Source organism: Passer domesticus, chromosome 13 (genome assembly GCF_036417665.1).
Source record: "Passer domesticus isolate bPasDom1 chromosome 13, bPasDom1.hap1, whole genome shotgun sequence".
Lineage (NCBI taxonomy): Eukaryota > Metazoa > Chordata > Aves > Passeriformes > Passeridae > Passer > Passer domesticus.
Window position 1 is genome coordinate 7,994,336 of NC_087486.1, and position 21,404 is coordinate 8,015,739.

At 46.1% G+C, this 21,404-nt stretch overlaps 1 protein-coding gene across 3 annotated transcripts in view; it reads left to right on the top strand.

The window, feature by feature from the left end:
- Positions 1 to 21,404, top strand: part of KLHL3 (kelch like family member 3) — a 44,289-nt gene that overhangs the window by 11,312 nt on the left and 11,573 nt on the right. For all 3 annotated transcript variants that reach the window (XM_064388251.1, XM_064388252.1, XM_064388253.1), the window contains 5 exons: positions 4,699 to 4,820; positions 12,475 to 12,637; positions 15,227 to 15,336; positions 20,150 to 20,266; positions 21,237 to 21,386. In XM_064388251.1, coding sequence (XP_064244321.1) covers positions 4,704 to 4,820; positions 12,475 to 12,637; positions 15,227 to 15,336; positions 20,150 to 20,266; positions 21,237 to 21,386 — 657 coding nt within the window. In that variant the 5' untranslated portion in view covers positions 4,699 to 4,703. The remainder of the gene's footprint in view (positions 1 to 4,698; positions 4,821 to 12,474; positions 12,638 to 15,226; positions 15,337 to 20,149; positions 20,267 to 21,236; positions 21,387 to 21,404) is intronic.

The following is a 21,404-nucleotide window of genomic DNA, read 5'->3' on the forward strand; positions in this document are numbered from 1 at the left end:
ATTTGGCAGTCACAGATGTTTAATCTCCCATGGCACTTTTTTCTGCTGCCTGAAATAACACTGTTGTTCTCTTGATCCCAGTGTGTTTTAGCAGCCCAGCTTTTCAACAAGGTGAGTTGCTGCAGTCCAGTGTGTTTTGGTAATGACAGAAAGGAAGAAGAGGACAAAATTCCTGCTCTGATCACCTGGTCCCTGGAGCAGGTGCCCTTCAAAGGCTGTGCCCAGATGGGTCAGCAAAAAAAACCCAAAGAAAGCTAGGTCAGTCCTGAAGGAGAGGAGTGAGCAGCTTACTTAAGTCATTCTAGTACAATTAGTGTAGTCAGAAACTTCTGAGCTTTCTTTCCCTTTTTTGCCCTAATTTCCAGGATAGGAACTGACAAATACAAAAAAAAAACAAAACAAGCTATTGTACACCCCAGGGAATGGTTTTTACTGCCTCTGAGCTCCAACATAAATGAGGTTCAGGGATTTTTTCCCTGTTTCCTGTTCATTTGCTTGTGGTCTGGACCTTGTTTCTTCTTTTTAAAAGCCTTGAGATTAGACCTAGTTTGATTCATTTTGCTGGAAGCAGAATGCAGCATTTCTCAGGAAGAAGCTTGTTGTCAGTGAAGCTTTTTTCCCTTCTGTAATGGAGGTGGGGAGAAAACCTCAGGTGTAAGACATGAGGTGAGATGTGACACTCCCCATGGTGGCTTTATCAGTGTGGTGAGCTAAGGTGGGGAGCATTTGTGTTTTCTGGGGTGCTGCACCCTGCAGCTGGTGCTGGCTGCATGGTGAGGCAGAGGAGCAAACACTGCTCAGAAGCAGCTCTGTGTGAGGGCACCTCGAGCACAGCTTGTGATGCTTGTTCCTGATGAAGGGTTTAATAAAGAAAAACCCTTGGAAAAACCCTCTGATCCTTAGAGGTCATCTGAGTGGGAAGGAGGTGGTGCAGGGCTGCTCATGTTTCCATGCAGGAGTTCTGTGGGCCGTGTAATCCCTCACTCTGTGAGTTAAACAGTAATCAGCTAACCCATCATGTGGCTGGCTCCAGATCTCCCCTGGGCTGGGTAACAGCCTCCACAGCCGCCCGTCCCCTCCCCCTGACAGGTCCCCGGGGGCAGAGGGTCAGCCAAAGACCAGCTCTCCCTTTGCTTTCAGTCTAGCCATCCCCAAATTCCCAAGGTCTGGATCTCTCTCTCGTGAAGACAGAGTGTGTGATCTTCCTTCCTTCACTCCCTGCAAGGGCACAGTTTAAAATCACACCTTGAGCACCAGCTGCGTGTTGTAACTTGGTTTTTTTGCTCTGCACAGCAGTGATAGGGCCAAGGGCTCAGGTTCAGCTGCCCTGTGGGGGTATTTGCAGGAGCTGCTTGTGCACACTGAATTCCCACTGGAGGGGTCCCCCAGCAGTTTGAGTAGTGAGGGATCAGTGTGGAGCTGTGAGCAGCAGGAACCACACTGGGACCCTCAGCTCATCCACCTTCGCCCCGCACTTGCTCTGCAGGCTCTGTCACTCAGCTGGCCCTGACTTTGGAGCCATGACCTTGTGATGACCTTGGGGTCTTTCCTAAGCCATGGGTGTCCTCTGTGTCCTCAGGTTAGCCATTCCTCTCTGAGGTATTCCTGGAAAGTCTGAAATTGGGTAGGCACATTTTCCATTTGTATCTTCCACTGCTGAAGGAGAGATGGGACCAGCACTTCCCGAGTGTCCCTTTCCATGCTGGCTTTCTGGAGCATTTTGGATGCTGGTCCTTGTTGGCACTATTCTGTGGGGATGATTTGGGACAGTAATGTCTGTCCATTTAGAAGAAAATGCAATTGTTTCAGAAAGGGTAACAAATACCTGAGTGACACTGCTAGGACTGCTCCTGTCAGATACCTTAGGAATTTTGGAAGTGTTGAAGGAGGAAGCAGAAACCTCCCTTGCAGGTCTTATGTGCTACTTCAAAGCACTCACCCCATGTGTGAGAGGCTGTGCTTTTGTTATCCAGTGCTCTCATAAGCTACCTCAGCACATCTGTGACTTAGGAAACAGCCAGAGCTGTGGCTTTGCACTGGGAAATGCAATGTGTAGGAGCAGGGCAGGCTGCTGTGCTGGGTAAACACAGCACTGTGGGCTGCTGCAGTTTGGAGTGTGGTTCATCTTGTGTCAAAACAGAGCTCTGCTCTCTTCTTCTGCCCTGATCAGAGGGGACTGGGAAAGGCACTGCTGGGTGTTGAGTGTGGTGCAGGAAAGGAATGCCTCCACGGGGGGCTGGTGTCTGCTAAGTCTGTCCCCTACAGAGGTCTGCTCAAAGCCACCCTGCCTGTTTTGCCTGCCTTTGCTCCCTCTCTCCTCATCCCCTGTGTCTGCCTGGCTGCAGGGATGGGGTCTGTGCAGTGCCTCCTGCAAGGCAACCCTTTCTCACGTGTGGGAGATGCTAGTGATTGGAATAATTCTGTAATTAAGGTATCAGGTGGGGCTGGAGTCCAACTTATGAAAGACACCCTAGGAGTTGTGTTTTGTGGGGTTTAAGGTGTAGGTTTTTTTCTGAGGAGATGTGAGATGAGATGCCCTCAATGATCCAGCACTCACTGCCCACAGGCTGCTCCAGAGGCTTGCCCCGGGTCTGTTGCCTGCTCCTGGTCTGCACCAACCCCTGCCTTGGTTCCCTTGTGGTGTCTCCAGGTTCTTCCCCATTCCACAGCATGGAGACTTGTCCACCTGTGACACGTGGGAGGGGCTGGATGGCTCTGGGTCGATCCTGCCCAGTGGTGGGCACAGCACACGAGACCCTCCCGGGGCTGCCTGGGCTGGTCCCGCAGCAGAGCCAGAGGAGCCTGTTGGTATGCAGGGCTGGCAGCTTGCTGGTGGGTGGGGAAGCCCACACAGCTTTTATTTTTGTTGCTTGTGTCACATGGATGCCACCACGGCGGATGATGTTATCAGATTGGTCCCTGCAGGCTATTTCTGCATCCATCTCTGGGTGTGTGTGGCCGAGCCCCTCCCCACACCTGCAGGGTCCTGCAGGGTCCCACTCCCCCTCCCAGTGCAGGGGGGTTCACTGGGTGCTCCTTACAGGCACCTCCAGCACCACAGGGCTGATGGGGTCTGCTCTGTCCTCAGAGGCACCCTTTTGTCTCTGGAGATGTTTGGAGTTTTTGTTAGGGGGAGGAAGTGTGTGAAGATGACATTTTGTCAATGAAAAAGTCCTACCTGCTTTGAAGGCCTCCCAAATGTAGGTCATTTATCCCTTTGTACCGGTACATTTGTATTCATGAGCTTCTCTGAATAACATTTTATTATTCCATTTTAAAAATTGAATTTGGGGCAAATATTATTTCAGTTCTTGGGATGTTGTTGACTGTTCTAACACTCATGGTCCCACCCCACTCCTATTATTTACCTTCTTATTCACATAGGGAAAGTCAGCAAAGTTCAATTAGCAGGATCCAGTTTTGCTCAAGCTTGGGCCCTCTTTAGCATCTGAGTCTGTGCTGGGCACTTACTGTGCCTGGCCACGTCCTGTGGAATGCTGCACAGAGATGTAGGCTGTAATTACTTCTATAGGCTGCAGGAAATATTTTTCCATTTAATCCCACAGCAGTACTGAGTCACCGGATTTCTGAGAGTAGTGATTATTCATGCCCAGGTTTAAGAATTGACATTTCTTCATGCTCTCCTTTGTTTAGCTTTGTTTTTCCACCTATCATTTTCTTTCCGCTTGGGAGTTTGTTCTTTTTCTTCTGTGGAGATGCTGGTGATTAACTCCTGGGTGAGGTCAGCGTGTGTGGGGATGCTGGAAGGGCCATGGGGAGTCCTTTCTCCTCCCCACTGCATGTTTTTGTTCCTCTGATGTGCTCCTGTTTCACGGGGAGAGTGAAGGTGTGCATAAAGCTCTGGGTCATGAATGGCTCTTACACAGCTATGGGGCTTTACCTGTGTATTCAGGGAAGAAATTATTGCTCTAGTTCCACGTGCTTTTGAGTTATGGGTCTGGGGAAGGAATACAGTTTGGATCCAAAGGTGTGAGGTTGGGAAGGTGAGAGATGAGAACTGCATCTTTCTGTGTGGATGCTTTGCACAAGGTGTAGTGATGGATAGCTTGCAGCAGGGTAATTTAGGAGAGAAGCTTGCTGCATGCTGGGTGTAACTGCTGGCCTGTGTGCTTGTTTTCCTGAGCAGGTTTCAGCTTCTTTCTAAAGAAAGAGAATAACACTGCATTGCTTTTAATGTAGGATATACCAAAAAAATACCTTAATGTTGCTGTTGTAACATATTAATTTATATTCATTCATCTTCATTCATATTCATTGTGACCATATGTATATATATTAAAAAAAAAATAAATGGATATAAAACTATATTTCTCAAAGGCCTTTGTAAGACACATCCACAGTCTCTTTGAGTCTGTCCCTGTTCTGAGACATGATTGAGGGACATACTGGGGGTTTATTTTTAGCTCTTATATTTGTTTGAATGCAGGTGAACCATGGCAGGTTCTTTTCTGTCAAGAAATTGAGGTTTTTGCATTTATTGATTTTTGTTGTTTTACAACAGTGTCCACAATCTTGAGCTGTTTTTTAGATGGCATTAGGAGGCTTCTGGGAATCTCACTGGTGGTTCTTCAGTGGTGAGGGATGGTGCCAGGCAGTCTCGTAGTCAGACACCAGGACAATGTGGGGAGCAAGGTCCTGCAGAGCAAACCATGACTGTCCTTTTGAACTGAATTTCAGGAGACATGTCCGAAAGTAAGGCCAAGAAGATTGAGATCAAAGACGTGGATGGGCAGACCCTGAGGAAGCTGATTGATTACATCTACACCGCTGAGATCGAGGTCACGGAGGAGAACGTGCAGGTGGGTCTGCTTCAGCTGCTCCTGGGGAGAGCCCAGTGGAAAGCTTGCAGCTCAAAGGCACAGGTTCTTCGGGGGTGAGGGATCTCCTCAGGCTGTGGAAAGTAAAAGGTTGAACTTGAAAAGAGCTGCTTCCAGCCTCTGTTTAGTCTTGAGGCACTTTCGTGCTTTCCCTGCGCTTAAGTCATGTTGCATTTAGCTTTTGTGTGGAGCTGTTGTAACAAGAGCAGGCATCTGCCTTCCAAGAAGCTGTGCTGACTTGTGGGTCAGTCTGTCGAAGGTCAGAATAGACTCAAACAAGCAGTGAGTCAAATGTTTTAAGGCCATGGCAGAGGAATGTAGCTGTTAGTTTTTAAATTCTTCTGGGTAGTTTGAATTGTTTCACAGAGCTTTGAGTGGAATACATTGTTCAAATGAGGACATTCTTCCTTTTTTTTTGGTGTGTGTGCTCGGTCTTGAATTTCTGAGAGGTAAATATTTGTTCAGAAGTGGAAAGAGTAATTGAAAGGCTGCCTTCAAATAAAGCAGGGTGCTCTGGAAGAGTGTTTTGCAGTGTCACGTGGCTGTGGCAAAGCTCTTTCTTAGACTCTGCTTGTATTTGTGGTAAGAAGAAAGCTCTGCACTTAGGCACTGATGTCTGGGAGGGATGCTGAGAGCTTGTGTGTGGACGTGCTTTTCAGTTGGTCTGGTTTTGTTTGCAAGTGGCAGTTTGAGCCTGTTCTCCTCACTTTGACTTGGACACTGCCAGGGGAGCAAGTCTGTGTCAGTGATGCTGGGGAGAGTTTTGCTGACCTAATTAACACAGCAAAATTAGACTGGTTCTGCTTGAAATGGGGTTCCTGCTGTGAGCTCTTCTGCTCCAACCCCCCAGGCAAGTTCTTGCTGCCCTGTCCAGGAGCTTGGACAAACCCCTGAGCTGCTCCCACTTTGCAGTGCAGCCCTGCACCATCCTTCATGACCCAAATCTGTGGGGCCTTTTCATGCCCCTTCTGCCCTCTGGTTTTACCAATGTGGCTGTTTGGTGTGCTCTGAGCCTGGCAGTGTCCCTCTGGTAGGGGTGTGGAGCCTGGCTGCCCTGCAGGGAGGCTGAGAGCCCTCAGAGAGGAGCCCTTCAAGGTGCATTATGGCAAAGGAGCTGAGACTCAAACCCAGCCCTGGGTGGCCTGGCCTGGCTGTCTGCTGTGTGACCCACATCAGGGTCATCAGGAGCTGGCACAACATCACTCAGTGGGGACTGGGGTGGAGCTCCTTGCACCTCTGAGACCTCCCATTGCTGGAGGAGAAATGACATTTACACACCCTCAGGCTGGTTCCTGTCACTGTGGGGAATATGGAGGCTGTATCCACGTGCTTTGTGAGAGGTTTGCTTTCCTTCCATGCTGCTGGGCCTGGGGTGCTCCAGAAGCTCCCACCTGGCTCGTGGGATATGCAGAGCTTGGGCTCCCACCTGCTGAGCCTGCCTTGCATGGGGCTTGGGCAGTGACCCCAGCTGCATTCCAGCTTTGGTGCTCCAGCTGCACCAAAAGGGGTGAGAGCAGTGCTGTGGGAGCTGGAGCAGCTCCATCCTGCCCAGAAGGTCTGTGAAACTCCAGGTGTTGCCTTTCCTGAGCTACTAGACAGCCCTATTTTTTAGTAAAACATAACCAAAGCCTGCCTTCTGTGGCCCAGGGATTACAGGGAGTTAAAGCAGATCCCTGGCTACATTTTGGCTTTCATCTCTCAGCAGTAAGATAAAAGAAAATGTAAGTTTTGAATACTAAGTGTTTTTTCCCAATCTAGCAAAGCAAGTCCTTTTACTGCAGCATTTATTTCAATATCCACTCTGTATTAACTCTTCATGCTAGAGGTAAATTAATTCATAGGAGCTAAGAAATGAAGCTGATCTACTGCAAGATTAACTGACTAGTTTAAATTTTATTACATATTTAAAGTGTTCATGCTGAAAATGTTTCATGGAATTTAATATAATTGTGTTATGTAACCAATAGAAAGAGAAGTTTGTATCCTGTCCTTGGGTGTTTTACTCTGAACAAAATGCCATAAACAGGTTAATATTCACCTTTAGCCACAAGAAGAAAAGGTTACAAAAGTGAATATTCTGTGATTTATTGAGAAGTTTCACATTAAGTGAAGGCTAAAAACAAAAATTAAGCTTCTTGTAGTTTTTCATCAGCAGCGTCAGTGTTAGAAAGAAGTGAGCAGGTTTGGTCCTTTACATCACCACATTGTCCTGCTGTACAGCTTTGGGTCATCCATCCATCCATCCATCCATCCATCCATCCATCCATCCATCCATCCATCCATCCATCCATCATCCATGGAAGGGCACCTCAGCAGTGCCTGTCTGTGCTGTGTCACCAGTGTTTCTTTGCAGCCCTGCTTGAGCACAGTGAGACTTTCTCTGTTCCCAGCAGGTATCTCCTGAGCTCTCCTGTTTCCTTGTCACATGTTCTCAATCTCTAGCTGGGCAAGGGTGCTTTTTTAAGGGAGTTCTTCAGACGTTCTCAGTAGCTGGAAGAAACAATTTCTGGGTACAGGTGCCAGGTAATGCCATTGTAGAAATTATGAAAAGAAAAAGTGTTGCTCAATGGCATTAACTGAGCAGATGCAGCCAAGTTATCAGAACCTGTGAATAAATGAAAAGGCATTGTCTTGTCAGTGAGAAAAATAAGACGGGAGCAGGATAGAAATGAGAAAAAGATGAACAGTAAAGGTAGCATGGAGTGCAGAATGAATGTTCCTAGGTTTGTTTGAATGCTGAGCAGTGCCCAGCCCTTCACAAGAAGCCTTTCAACAACTTCTTTTGTTGTTTCTTTTGTAACAGAAGCCTGTATTTTGTTTTGCTTTTGTAGGCCTGGTATGGGCTCAGAAAGTGAGACTCTTTCTAAGCACGTATTTCTGTAGCTGTTTGTGCAATGAAATGACACAGTGTCTTTTGTTTTGTTTTTTATCTAAGGATAGATGTGTGCACCAGGGGCCAAGCCTGTATGGTCAGTTCCAGTCATCATCTATGTAGTGAGTTCCTGGGGGTGGCCATCCAATTCCTTCTCAAGATTATGTCCCAAATGTGCAGGCAAAGGACATTTTCAGCTCATCCTGAGCCCATGTGGAGGGAATACTCTCTTCTAACCCTGCTGGGGTGTATGGGTGAGAATTACCCCAACAAATGCAATTGTGCTTTATCTATTGGAACTTCATTCTTAGAGTGGGATTTCAAGGCAGTATAGGTGCAGCAGTAGGAGGGCTCAGGGTTGATGGATAATAGGGAAGTTTTACCTGTGAACATATATTTGGGATTGAGCCTCCCACTTGTTTTGAAGGCATGGAGCAGAGACAGAATTTCTGTCTTTATTGCAGTCATGTTGTAGTTTCAGGAAAATCCATCCTGGGATTTCTACACCTGCTGCCTTCTGTTGTTCCTCCTCTGTTGCATCCCACGTCAAGGTTGGTTGTAAATTTTGATATGCATGATACAAAGACCTCATTCATTTGAAGATGGAGCTTGATACATTTATTTAGAAGGAAGTTGTATCATGCAGTTTCTGTAAAAGGAAGGAAAACTAAAGTGAGTTTCTCGGGGAACTTCACAGGTGCTCAGGTTCCTGGGCTGATCTCAGTGGAAATCATGAACACACATCAGAGCACAGGGTCTGCTGCTCCCTACATGTGTGGGGTAGCTGGTGCTTTTAACATATCAATTACCTGAATTTTTCAAATAGGTCTTGATTTTGCAGCTGAAGTGGTTACATTGCTGCCTGCTTTCCAACTTGGATATCAAATCTGGTAGCTCAGTGATGGAGAAGCTCTGCATGGTGTCCTTGAGCAGAGCTGAATGAAGAGATTTGGGAGCAGGCCCTTCCCTGTCCTAGGCAGTCCTGGGACAACACCTGGACCTCTGGCTCTAGACAGTGAATCCAGTCCCTCCTTAGTGTGTCCCAACCAGCCTTACCTATGACACCTCATTACTGGCAGGCAGCCTGAGAAGTGCCCTCCCAATTAAGAAAGTCATTATGATTCAGGTTGTAATGATTCCCTGGAAAAAGTCCTGATTAATCTGGTTTCACAATTAAGTTGTTAGGAATGATGTGCCATGGACCACATGTGTGAGGTGTCCTTGTGTACTGCCACAGTTTGAGATGTGGCTCATACACAGGGAACAAATCTGAAATCAGCTCTCTGGAGGAAGTAGATATTGAACCTGTCAGCTTTGCAGGCATAGTAATTTTCATAAAAAATGTCTCAAGAAAAGAGGAAAAAAGATTTGCTAACAGCTGCAATATTTCTGTTTCAGAAGTGCTTCTGCACCTCAGCTTTCCCTGCACACTTAGGAGTTCACAGCAAGGAAAGAGAGTTCTCTGGCAAGTGCAGTTTTGATGATAAAGGGTTTATGAATGGGTCAGTCCATCTCTCTTCCCCCTATTCAGTTCAAAAGCTGCAGCTTTAGTAGGTGCAAGCCCAGGGTGAGGCACAGCAATAAATTAAGGTTGTGTTCCTCCCTGGAGCCAAAGCTCCTTGCTGTGCATCTCCCTGGGGTGCAGGGGTCCCTGGTCCATTGCAAGGGTGACTCCTCTGGGCTGGGGGCCCTTCCTTAAACCCATAGGAAAGCTTTACATTGGCTCAGCCTTGTAGAAAACTGAGGAGAAAATTATGGATGTGACACCAGAGCACTATGTTGTGCCTGATGCCTGATGTCTTCACTTTTTTATTTCACTGTTTAACCAAGGGATGGTGTGTCTGAAGTTGGAGAAGGTAGCTCAGGAGGGAAGTTGCCAGTTGTTCTCCTGTTTTCTCTCTCATCTCTACATCCTTTGTCTGTCTCCTGGTCCTGACAAGGTTTTTTGACTCCCTGGTGCTCTCACACCTTCCTCTGTCTGGGCTATTTCAGCTCAGGTGGACATTTAAGTGGAAGTACTGTTGTTCAGCCCATGTGCTACCTGGGAGCAGCTGGGGTGTAATAAAGCCTGATTGCCACCCTTGCACTCAAAAGCCACATTATGCTAATGTCCTTTTATCTCCACTATTTGTGCTGTTCAGAGCAGCTTGTTTAAAACTGAGTATTTTACCTGCCTTGCAAGCACAAAATCCATTTGTTTCTCTGGTCACGGGTTCCCCTGGGCAGGTGCCTGGGAGCTGTCTCCCTGTTTGGGCAGATGTGCAGTCCCAGCTGTGGCCCTGGATGTGCAGCTGAGGCTTACAGCCAGTACGTTTATTTGGCTTCCAATTTGATCAAATTGTCAAAGCTGCTTATAAGCTTTAATGCATCCCCTGCCCAGGGGAAATGCTCCTTTCCCAGTTTTGCAGAGCAGGAATGATGTAAGTTAATTTTTGGCCAAGGCTACCTGTAAGACTCTGTCACAGTAGGGAATTAACCCCAGCCTTTGCAGTCCAGCATTAATGAATGAACCTTATATACACAGAGCACTTTTGGCTGAAAGAGATTCCTAGTTTGGAAACATCAAAGGTCTATGGAAATAATTTCCCAGGCAGTGTTGTGTAAAACTTGAAATTTGTGTGGAGTCTGCAGAGCACAGCTGGTGAACTAGATGCTATATTTGTATATATATATATATCTCCAGACACACACCCATAGATGAAGCTCTGGACATAAATTAAGCAAAGTAGTCAGTCTTAGTAGTAATAGCTGATAATTTTGACATAGTTTCAAAAAATGAGTGGGTTTTGATTTGGAGGCAGATCTGGTAGAGAAGCCAGCTCTCACAAAATCGTTCACAGCTGTTGAATTCAAATATTAAGAGCCAAATCCAGACCCATGTGAGTAACTTGCCTGGATATTAATGGGGTTGCAGTTTGGTCCTGCTGCATGTTTAGGCAGGGCATTTCCTCTTGTTATTTCTAAAGGAAACAGAGTTTGTTCTCACGGAAATCCTTTGCTTGCTTTTTGCCTTGCCTGGTAAAAAACAAGATGAGTGTTGAGACATTCAGCTGGGAAGTAAGAAAGAGAAAATCCCCTCATCTCTTGATAGGCTTTTTATATCCTATTTCTGAGAAGTGCTGTATGATAATGCCCCTTTCCTGAAGGCTAAAGTGCTGTAAGGCTCCTTCTGCACTGCTTCTCAAGGCAGCACAGGCCATGACAGCAGCACTGGTTTGTGCAGGGGCATTTGGGGTATATTTGGGGGTGGTGGTGAGTTCCTTTTGGTCTGGAGGCACATCCCAGACACCAGAGGTGAGCAGCCCACCTGGACTGGCAGGGATGTGTCCTGGCTGATGGGGTGCACAGAGGAGGCTCTGGCTGGTCTGTAGCCAGAGATGGCTTGCATGGAGTCTGACTTGGCTACCCAAAGCCCTTATGTAGCTCAGGTGTTCACAAATGGTTCAGCAAGAAAGAAAGTGGTTCACAGCCACGTTTCAAAATGCTAGAGCATTGCTATCTTGACTTAATCAAAGCCACAAACTAATCTGCTCCTGGCATCAAGAGGCTTGGGCCAAAACAGGCTCCTGGGTTAATTGACTTCTGTTTTTATTGTTGCCTGTTGGGGTGGCTGCTTGGCAGCAGTGAGCCAGTGTACAGCTGGGCTGGAGTGGAGCACAGCAGTTGCTTAGAAAGACCTGGAGCAGGCTGTGAGTGTCCTGCCCTGGTGTGGAATGGGACTGTGGTGGCAGGGACAGGGAGGAGGGAACATCTTTATCTCTTTGCTGCCATCGGGATCCAGGGAGGTGAATGCTGTTAACCTATTTGTTTTGTTTAACAGCTGCTTTTTTTTTTTGAGTTGGCAATAACTTTCCGGAAATGTGTGCTCAGATGGTGAGCACAGATGCCCGGTTGGAAGGACATGTGTGAGGCAGCCAGAACTGTGGAAGAGCTGGGATAAGACACGTCTGCAGTTGCTGTTGAACATAAGAAAGGAAGTAGCTGATGTCATGGACTGTAATGTCCTGATGGATTTTGTTTTCTACTTCCTGTCCTTCTCACTGGCCTCAAAGGTGTTTTTTTTCCAGTAGATGTCACATTCATCATCCATTTCTGTCTCCTTTTTCTATGCTTAGTTTTGGAGGTACAAAGCAGTACCTCATATTCAGCTGCAGCCATGATCCACAAATGTCCCCAGCATTATGTGTAAGTGCACATGAAAGCTGCTGATCTGAATAGTTGGACCTGTCTTTCCCAAGAGCCTTGCTGCCAGCAAAGCCAGCTTGAGCTTTTGGGAACCCCCTCTCTTACATGACTGCTTGAGGACCCTCCTCACAAGCCAATAACGTTTTGTTGGAAGTAACAAAGTCCAGGGTTTTGAGGACTGCTGGGCTGCTATGGGTTTTGAATCTGGTGGCAATGCTTATAAATAATATAAAGCCCTTTTGGGGGGAAAACTATATCTGTGTGCAGAACCTACCTGCAGCAAAGCCAGAAATTCAGGAGCATCTGTGGTTGCTTTTACCTTGTCTTCACTTTGCATTGAGGTCTTGTGGGGAGAAGCTGTGAGAAGAGTTCCACTTACAGCCCAGTGAGAAGAGTTCCACTTACAGCATTTTCATGTCTCAGAGCATAAACTGGATATGGGTAGAGCTAAGACTTGAACCTTCCTTCTCATCACCCCACAGGGCCATGTCCCTGTCTGGACGGGAATTGCCTCCAGCCTGTGCAAGCTGTGAATCACCCCTCCTTACTCGCTCTCATTCCCCTCTCGTGCCTTTGCAGGTTTTGTTGCCAGCTGCCAGTTTATTGCAACTGATGGATGTTAGAAAAAACTGCTGTGACTTCCTGCAGTCCCAGCTGCACCCCACGAACTGCCTGGGCATCCGCGCCTTCGCCGACGTGCACGCCTGCAGCGAGCTGCTGCAGCAGGCCAACGCCTACGCAGGTGAGGAGGGGAGGAGAGGGGAGGGGGTCTGCCTCTGCAGCTCACCCTGCCTCCAGGCACACCAGCTCGGAGTCCTGCTTGGTCTCTGCAGATTTCTGCTATTCAAACAGGAAGGGAATGCTTTGTTTAGTTCTGCGGTGCTGCAGGTTGTGAAATGTGGCTTCGTCGCCGGGGAGCACCTTAGGAGGTAAAAAAGGAGGAGTTTAGGAGGTAAAGAAGTTTGATCCTCCGGATTTCAGCCCACAAAATAGTTCCTGAGTGTGATCCTAGCAAGCTCTTGGTGTGCCTGTTGAACAGCTCAGCCTTGGTGCTGGTGCCCTTCCCATGGAGCCTGCCCTGGGAGAGCAGCAGGCACTGCTGGGCATTTCCATTGTGGGAATAAACAGCACTGGGCAAAGCTAAATCCTGGGGTGGGAGCTGGAACACTCAGCTAAAATTGCCTTGCAGTCTGAGGCTCTGATCTGTGCAGCAATGGCCCCTTACCCCAAGGGCTCATGTTTCTTTGCGAGTGGATGCGTTTGGTTGCAGTAAGCAGGTGCAGGCAATGGCTTTCAGCATTTCTCCTCTACCTCATAAATGTAAAGCTTTTTCAGCCAGCCTCAAGCTCTGAATTACCCAGCACTTTCCAGTCTCCTCCAGCAGAGTTGCCCTTGACCTCTGCTTGGGAGAAGCTGATAGTTTTCTCCCAGTTTGTTTTTCTGTTTTCTGATAATTTGTATAGGGACACATACACCTGCTCTTTCCCAGAGCACCTGCTCTGTCCTGCAACATTTTCCTTTTTAACAGTTTTGTCCCTAATTGGACCATAAGTAGGCTCAGTGGAATAAAAATGTATCCACTGAGTCCTCCCCTATTCTCCTGCAAATAAAACTAAAACCTTTTCAGCTGCTCTGGCTGTATTATCCCCTGGAGAAAAAGGTACCCTGGAAGGAATGGTTAATTGTATAAAAGCTTGCTTGTAATATCTCATTATCCTTGTTTCCAGGCCCTGTTTAATCTTTAACCCAACAAGCAGTGCATTCACTGTATATTTATTTGGTTGTTTGGCAATTAGAAGGTCTGCTTTGTTGTTTTATTGGCCTTCATAGGTCCCAGTTAGTACAGCAGCCCATGTAATGTTAATGGAACTCCATTAATAAAAATGCCATTAAAATTCTTTTCACTATGTTGTTTATGTAACAGCCTTCAACCAAGACAGAAGTCCCCAAGCTCAAGAGTCCATGCATGCATGAGCTCAGTTACTTGAGAAATGCTGAGTTCTGGCCAATGGATAACTTTAGTAGGTGAAGGAGCCTCCTTGATGCAGGCACCAGTTCCTTTATTAAAATCAGTAAATATTCTCCCTTGCTTCCAACTAATAATGAGAGATCAAATACCTTTCTGCTGCCAGATGCAAGTCCAGAATGAATGAATATGAGATTTTGCCCAGAAGTCAGAGTGCATCCAGGTTATTGTGTGGGGAGTGTTTCCTGCCTCTTAAATATTTGAGGCCTAAAGAGTTTGTTAGATCATATGTATATTTCCAGCATAACAGAGTATTAAATTTTATTCACATTCTGCTATTTTTAATCAGAGCCTTTGGCTTAACTGTAGGGTTTTGGTCCTCAGTAGAGCAAGGAGGGTCTGTGACTGGGGACTCCAAGTCCAGAGTCCAACTCTGCAGCAGAAGCTTTGGTGAGGGGCTGTTTAGGGGCTCCAAAAATCTCCTCTCTGGAAGTTATGCCAGCTCATGTCCCTGTGGTGCTGCTTTTTGTCAGGCAAAGCACTTTGCAGATGTGAAAACTCAAGGCAGATCTTGCTGCAGAGAGAGCTTTTTGGATACAAGACTCTGAGCTTCTCAAAGCTACAGAATTAGAACTTGAAAGAAGCTGCTTCAGATAAAGTGTCTGGGATTCATGTTTCTGTAATTCAGCCAAGGATAAATGGGACTTAGAAAGTGACAGGTGAGATTAAATTGGCAGTATATGTAAGAAATTCTTGCAAAACTAAAATTGCTGCAGCTGGCTAATGACATATTTGACCTAGAAATTATTTTTTAAGAAGTGATTATTTCGTGTGCCTTTTGGCTAGATATAAAGCTTGACAGATTTGATGACGCTCAGTCATAATTCTTTCAGTTTGGGGTTATATTCATGCTTTTTGTTTTCAAGTGGCTCCCAGAGTTACAATATGGAGGGATCTGGAGGCAAAAAAGGGAGAAATAGTAATTTGCACAATTGTAGGCTTAAGTGGAAAGGGGAAAACTACTGGGAAGGTGGATGCTGTGGTGGCCAGGTTATTTACTACTTTGTACATTGGCCCTTGTCTCAATTGCCATTTCTAACTGTATTTGCTAATGGAATAGTCTCAGTGGCTTTTCAGAAAGTTTAGTGTCATTTATGAAAGTATTTCATGGGGCTGGTGCTGCTGGAAATAACATCAGGTTTCTTTGTGCTGCTCTGGGGCTGGTTGCTGTCTGTGCTCCACTCACAGCTGCCGTGGGTCTGTCGTGGGTGCTCAGAGCTGTTCTCTCATGCTGTGGTCCTGCCACTGACTGAAAACGTGGATTTCATTATAATTTTCTGTTCTCCCTTTTCGTTTGTTGAACAGAGCAGCACTTCCCTGAGGTGATGCTAGGAGAAGAATTTCTTAGCCTTAGTCTGGACCAGGTTTGCAGTTTAATATCAAGTGACAAGCTCACAGTCTCCTCTGAAGAAAAGGTACAGTAAATTGTATAACAAGAGTGAATGTAAGAATGCTGGAATGTTTCTAGATCTTACACCAGGAACTGTTATCATGATATGCTCCTTAGGGGCCATTCTCCAACAGAGATCATGTGGAAAGGAAAATTAAAATAATGTGAATCCTAAAAGCACATAAAAATGACCTTCACTTGGTTGTTCTTTGCAGGAAGTTATGACTCTCAGATCCATATCATGCTAAAAACCCTGGGGCTCAGAACCAACTACTTTCCCTCTCTGGAAAACTAAGAAACTCCCATCTACTGTTGTGTAAAGCATTTAATACCTGCTGTAAAACCTCAAAAAAAAAGTGAATTTCATTAGGCGGGGGAGGAATATTGGCTTCTGTTGCATGTTGGCTAGAAAAACAAAAGGAAGCCCAGAACCAAAAGGAAGGAAGGAAGTATTTTTCTAGTATCTTCAGTGTTTTTAATAAAAAAGGGGAGAAAGGCACTGGTTAATACTGTTTTTGTGACTGAAACGTTCAGCACATCTTGTGTAGTCTGGAGTCCTGGCAAGGAGGGTGAGCAGTGTTTATGGTGCTTGGTGAACTCCAGCCCCATTCTCTGCTCTGAGTATCTTGTGTTACCTGCTGTAGGTTTCTGGGGATAGGCACGTGCCTCCAGTCCTTCAGCTCATTTCCAAATTGTCACAGTGGGGAGATTGTAAAGTCACAGAATCAGTGAGGTTGGAAAAGACATTTAAGATCATTGTGTCCAACCACTAACACAGCACTGCCAGGTCCACCACTAAACCATGTTCCTAAATGTAAATGGTCACTTGTGGGAGGCCACAGAAGAGCTTGAGGGTTGTGTGGTTTGTAACTTCAGGGCCCTTACTGGGTGCCTGCATTTGGGTGGGCTGAGGCTGGACCTGGGTGTGGTGCTGCTGCACATCCTCACGTGTGCTCTTCTCCTGCTCAGCCCCTCTGGGCTGCACACACACTAGTGCTTGGGCCCAGAGGGACTGTAAAACTCTCCAGAAATCCTGCTCCGTGTGAGGTGTGGGCTCAGGGGTGCTCTCTGCTGATCCTGAGCTAGCAAACTTGGAGGCTCCGGGCGCGTTCCCGCAGGCGTGGGCTGCGAGGTGCCCCTGGGGCAGGGCCAGCAGGGGAAACAGCAAATGGCACCAGCTCACAGCAGAATCCCTCTGCCTGAGCCAAGCAGCCTGCAAAGGGAAGTGCAAGTTTAGTAACCAATTTTTTCCAGTCCTGTGAAGCATTGTTCAAAAGCTTTTATTGGCCTTGCGCCCAGGGGAATCAAAATGCTCCTTCCCTCATCTGAGCTTTACACAATCAAACCCAGTATTTCTTTAGCTGACTGTAAAAGAACTTGTAAAAGAAAAGATTGTTGAGAATGCAAGGCCGTGGAAGGAAATGTAAGCATAAGCTGCATGTTCAAAACAACAGACCTGAATAACAGGAGAAAGGCAGAAAATGGGAATGGAACATAAGCATGAAATGTGCTGGAGTTCAAAGAACTGCTGGAAATTGAGGACAGACTCCTAGGCTGCTGTTTCATGTTAACTTCGTGACAGACAAGCTGTTTTTCCTCACTTTTATTCCTATCTGCTAATGCTTGAGATACATATCAGAAACCAAATTATATGAAAGTATATATATGTGTATACCAGTCTATACATACACGCATATATCTGTGTGTATTCATGTGCAAAATATTTCAGAAATCTGGCAGCTTAATTGTCACAGCCAGATTTCACAAGGAGCTTTCTTGTTCCTCTCCTTGCTGTGTCTCATACATGTTCTGTATCTGTGACCAGAGCACTGCCATCCCTGGATCACTGAGAAGTGTTAGAACCAAGTCCTGCCAGGATCAGGGAGGGAGAATTGCCCTTGGAATGCCTCAGGAATTTGTGTGTTCTCCCCTTCCTCTGCCACCCCGCAACTAATAACAATTGGCTTAATAAAATATATCCTTATCTTCACCAATTTTGGCTTATTTATAGCCCCAGGCCATCAGGATGACAAAAATTCTCTGCTAGCACAGAAATTTTAATTGTCAAGTGGTGACAGCATTTTCTCATCACTCCAAGATTCTTCTCCTTTCTCTTCTGTCCCCCTTGTTGTACCAGCCTCTGCAGTTGCACAGGCCCTTTCAGAATGGAGCAGAGGTTTGTTGTCCCTGCTTGCTCTTTTTGCTATAGCTGAGTACAGTACAGTGGAAGACAGTTTTATTAATGTTTTCTGTACGTGACCTAATTGGATCTTTTTACTGTTTGCAAGGTAAAAAAACATATAAAAATAATAATTATTTGTTATTTACTAAAGATGTATAAAGTGGGGGGGACTTGAGAATGGTCTCCTGCCAACTCAGAACAGTGGCTAAAGAAATATTTTAGAGGGTTGAGATTTTTGGATTGGGATTTCTATGCAGAGTCTGGTAATTGATTCATTGTCTCATGCTGCTGACATGCAGCAGAAGCTGATGCAAGGTTTGGCCCTCACTCTTGGGAGTCTCTAACAAATGGATTTTTGGCTGAAGAGACTGGGAAAACATCTGGGCTTGCTCCTTCCTTAGGCAGTATGCAGAGAGAAGATATTCCAGGCTTTTACCCTTCTCCTCCATAGAGTGGGAAATTTACTTCTCCCAAGCTCGGGACTGCTCCTGCAGCCAGGCAGGTGCCAGCTGCTACTTCAGCTCTAAATCAAGCTGTGTGGGCAACTGCTTTGCCCATCCCACCCTGGCAGCAAGTCCTGCATGGCTGGAGGGTCCCGGGGGAGCGGCAGCAGCTGCTCGGGGTCTGCAGCGGGCACGGCAGGACTGGAAACAGATGTGGCCTTTAAATAGAGATATTGCTGTCTTGGATTAAAGCCTTTTTCCCTTCTCTGAAATTAGGAATCAGAGCCAATGGAAGGTGCCAGAATCTGATTTAAAAAAAAAAAAAGTTATTTTTAGAGTAGGCACAGCAGGGAAGCATCAGTGCTTGCCTGACTCAGGAGTGGACGCCAGCACCGAGGAAGCAGCTTATTCCTAGTGCATATTCCTGTTGCCTTACCTTCCTTTAGACTTGTTCACTGTCCTCCTGACATGGAGCTGGGTATGTCCCAGTCCTGTGACCTGTTCTGCAGCTCAGCCTTTGTGCAGAAGAGGTTAATGAAAAGCTTGTTTGTCGGCTAAACATTTGCTTTATCCTCCTTCCACACTCATTTGCAATTAAAAAAATCTCACAACAACCCAGTTTCTACTTTAAAGGCCTCATAGCTGAAGTTAAAATGTTTGTTTGCTTATTTATTTTAATTTTAAAATACTTAAAAGCTCTGAAGTATTTATTTTCCTCAGCATTTGCTGTGGTTTGATTACACCACTCCCTGTTGGGTTGCTTAAATCCTCATTGCAGTGTCCTGAATTCCAAACAGTTAGCAGGAACTTTGTTGGCACAGGAAATGAGGCTGGTGCTTTACTGCATTTTAAAAGTATATAGTTTAGCCCAAGAGGAAGAAACCCCTTTCTGCTCTGCATCTCCTTCATGGTTAGGATGTGTCTGCCATGGCCTCCTGCAAGTACATTTACCAGCAACAATTGGGGACTGAAAGGTGGTGCCCTCATTTTTGGCTGATTTTGTCAAATTAGTGACCTTGGACCAAACAAAATGGTTTCTTGGGGAGTGATGGGCGGGATGGAAAGAAAGAAATAATTATCTGTGCAAATTGGCCTGACCATTTGGTGACCCCAGAAGGAAGCTGAAACCAAGGGCGCTTGCCTGGCATGCTGGAGGGAAGGGCCAGGGATGCCTTTGGGGGAAACATGTGACAGACAGGGTCTCTGCTCAGCCCCTGGGTAACTCGGCAGTGAGAGAGCTTGGGGAGTGTTGCCTGTAGATGTCCCTTATGTGTCAGAATTTAATTCTATCTCTGTGGGGAAACTCCACTGCAGTGATCCAGATCCTGCTGTGCAGCATCCGAGACTGTACCAGCCCCTCTTCCTGCCTTGCTGGGTGTTCCAGGAAGCCTTTCCCACTCCCGGTGACATTTTTAGGCCTTTCTTTTGTGAGTGAGGCTCCCAGTTACATAAGCACATGCATATTCACACAGGAGCCCTCAGCGGAGGCTTCTGCCGCGCCTGTGCGTCGCCAGGCCTCTGCCGTGGGGCTGGTTCTGAGCACTTGGTCACTCCAGCCCTGGATGCTTATCTCAACCAGCTGGATCTGGAAGTAAAACTAGATCTTGGTTCAGACCAGGAGCCCACTGTGCCCTTGTTCCCCAGCTGGAGTATCTGAGTATTTTTAGCAGGGAAATGCAGGCAGTGCAGAGGCTCCATGGCTGCAGGCAGGGCTTGCCCTGTGTGTGGGGGGAACTTGTCCTTAAGACGTTTTGGTTTCTGGGAGCTAGTGGAACTGGTGTAGTGATTAAATATGAGTGTAGTGACTTTACTATGTGGCCAGGCTCCTGGAGGAGGGAGATCTCTGTTATCAGGAGTAATTGTTGTGGCTGATTTAATGAATAATGTCCAGTGCAAATGTCAGCAGGCTCATTAAGTTTCCTGGCTGCCTTCCAGTGCTAATGTCCAAGAAGTATATGATTGTTCTGGACATGCACTTAGCTCTGGGAGTGATACAGCACATCTAGATGTGAAGCTGCTTGTTAACATGCATGGTCAGCTCAGCTCTTTGCTACAGTGCTGCTTGTGCTCTGTGCAGTCACAGCTTTTTCATTTGATAGATATCTTGCACCCCCTTCCTCTGATGCTCTAATATCACTATGCTGCTGATTTTGGGTGGGTGACTCTGCAAGGAAGTTGTCTTTTCTCCATTTAATTGTACTTTATCTGTGTAGGTCTTTGAAGCAGTTATCTCTTGGATAAATTATGAGAAGGAGTCTCGCTTAGAGCACATGGCTAAGCTGATGGAGCACGTTCGCCTGCCCCTTTTGCCCAGAGATTACCTGGTACAGGTTGGTCTGCAAAGAAGTCATCAATACTTGCAATTAAACTCCTGGTGGCTCCTTAATCAGTGGCTTGGCTGTTTGTGTCTGAGATGAGTAATTTGGTCTGTTGCTGAGTCTGTAAACAGACGAATAAAAGCAAAAACTGAAATCAATGTGTGCTTCAGAAACCTTCTTGTAAATGGGACCCGTGCTCTGCCAGGCAATGCTGAGAGCAGAGCTGCTGTCCCTCTAGGGGAAGCATTGATAAGTTAATATCTTGTGATTTTTCACTCTGAAAATACAGAAGTGGTGGTGTTACAAGCTCGTGCAGCTTTTTTCTGTCATGCGCAGGCAAAACATCATGATGGAAACACGTAATGTGTGATAATTTTGGTTTAAGACGTATGCAGTGCATACATTTGGGTCTGTGTGGCTGGCAGGGAGGCACTCTCTGACTCAGTCTGACTTGGAGATTGTTCTTCATAAATTAATTCCTGGCATCTGGGCCTAGATAATGAGCTGAGAATTCCCAAAGAAGGGGTTGGCATTTGGGCTCTTTGACTGCTGTGCTTTTATCATATATCTAAAAAAATCAATACAATTGGTATAAAATTGGTATTCATAAGATGAACCCATCATGGTTCTGCTTTTCTTTCATCTGTATCTTCTAATGGAATAAAAGATACTGCCTCTCCTTAAAAATTCTGACTCAGATAAAAGAAATCACTTACTGAGGTGAATTCTCCTCTGCTGCATCAAGTGTTTGGCAGAGGGTGATAAAATACTTCTTGTGAGTGATCTTGGGAAAAAGTGAGAAGCTTGGATGTTAACTGCACGTGCTTCTTTGGGAAGAGCTGGAAGTCTGTGTTTGTCTCCTGCATTTTTTTTTTAATGTTGGTACATTTGAAGGGAAATTCCAGGTTACATGTTCTTTCCATGAAGCTCCTTGTGACCTGTGTCAGTGTAAATGATCTTTGTTGTGTGTGCATGTTCTCAGACAGTCGAAGAAGAAGCTTTAATCAAGAATAACAACACCTGTAAAGACTTCCTTATTGAAGCCATGAAATACCATTTGCTTCCTCTGGATCAAAGACAACTAATAAAGAATCCCAGGACAAAGCCAAGGACCCCCGTTAGCTTGCCAAAGGTAAGCTGAGTTTGTTCC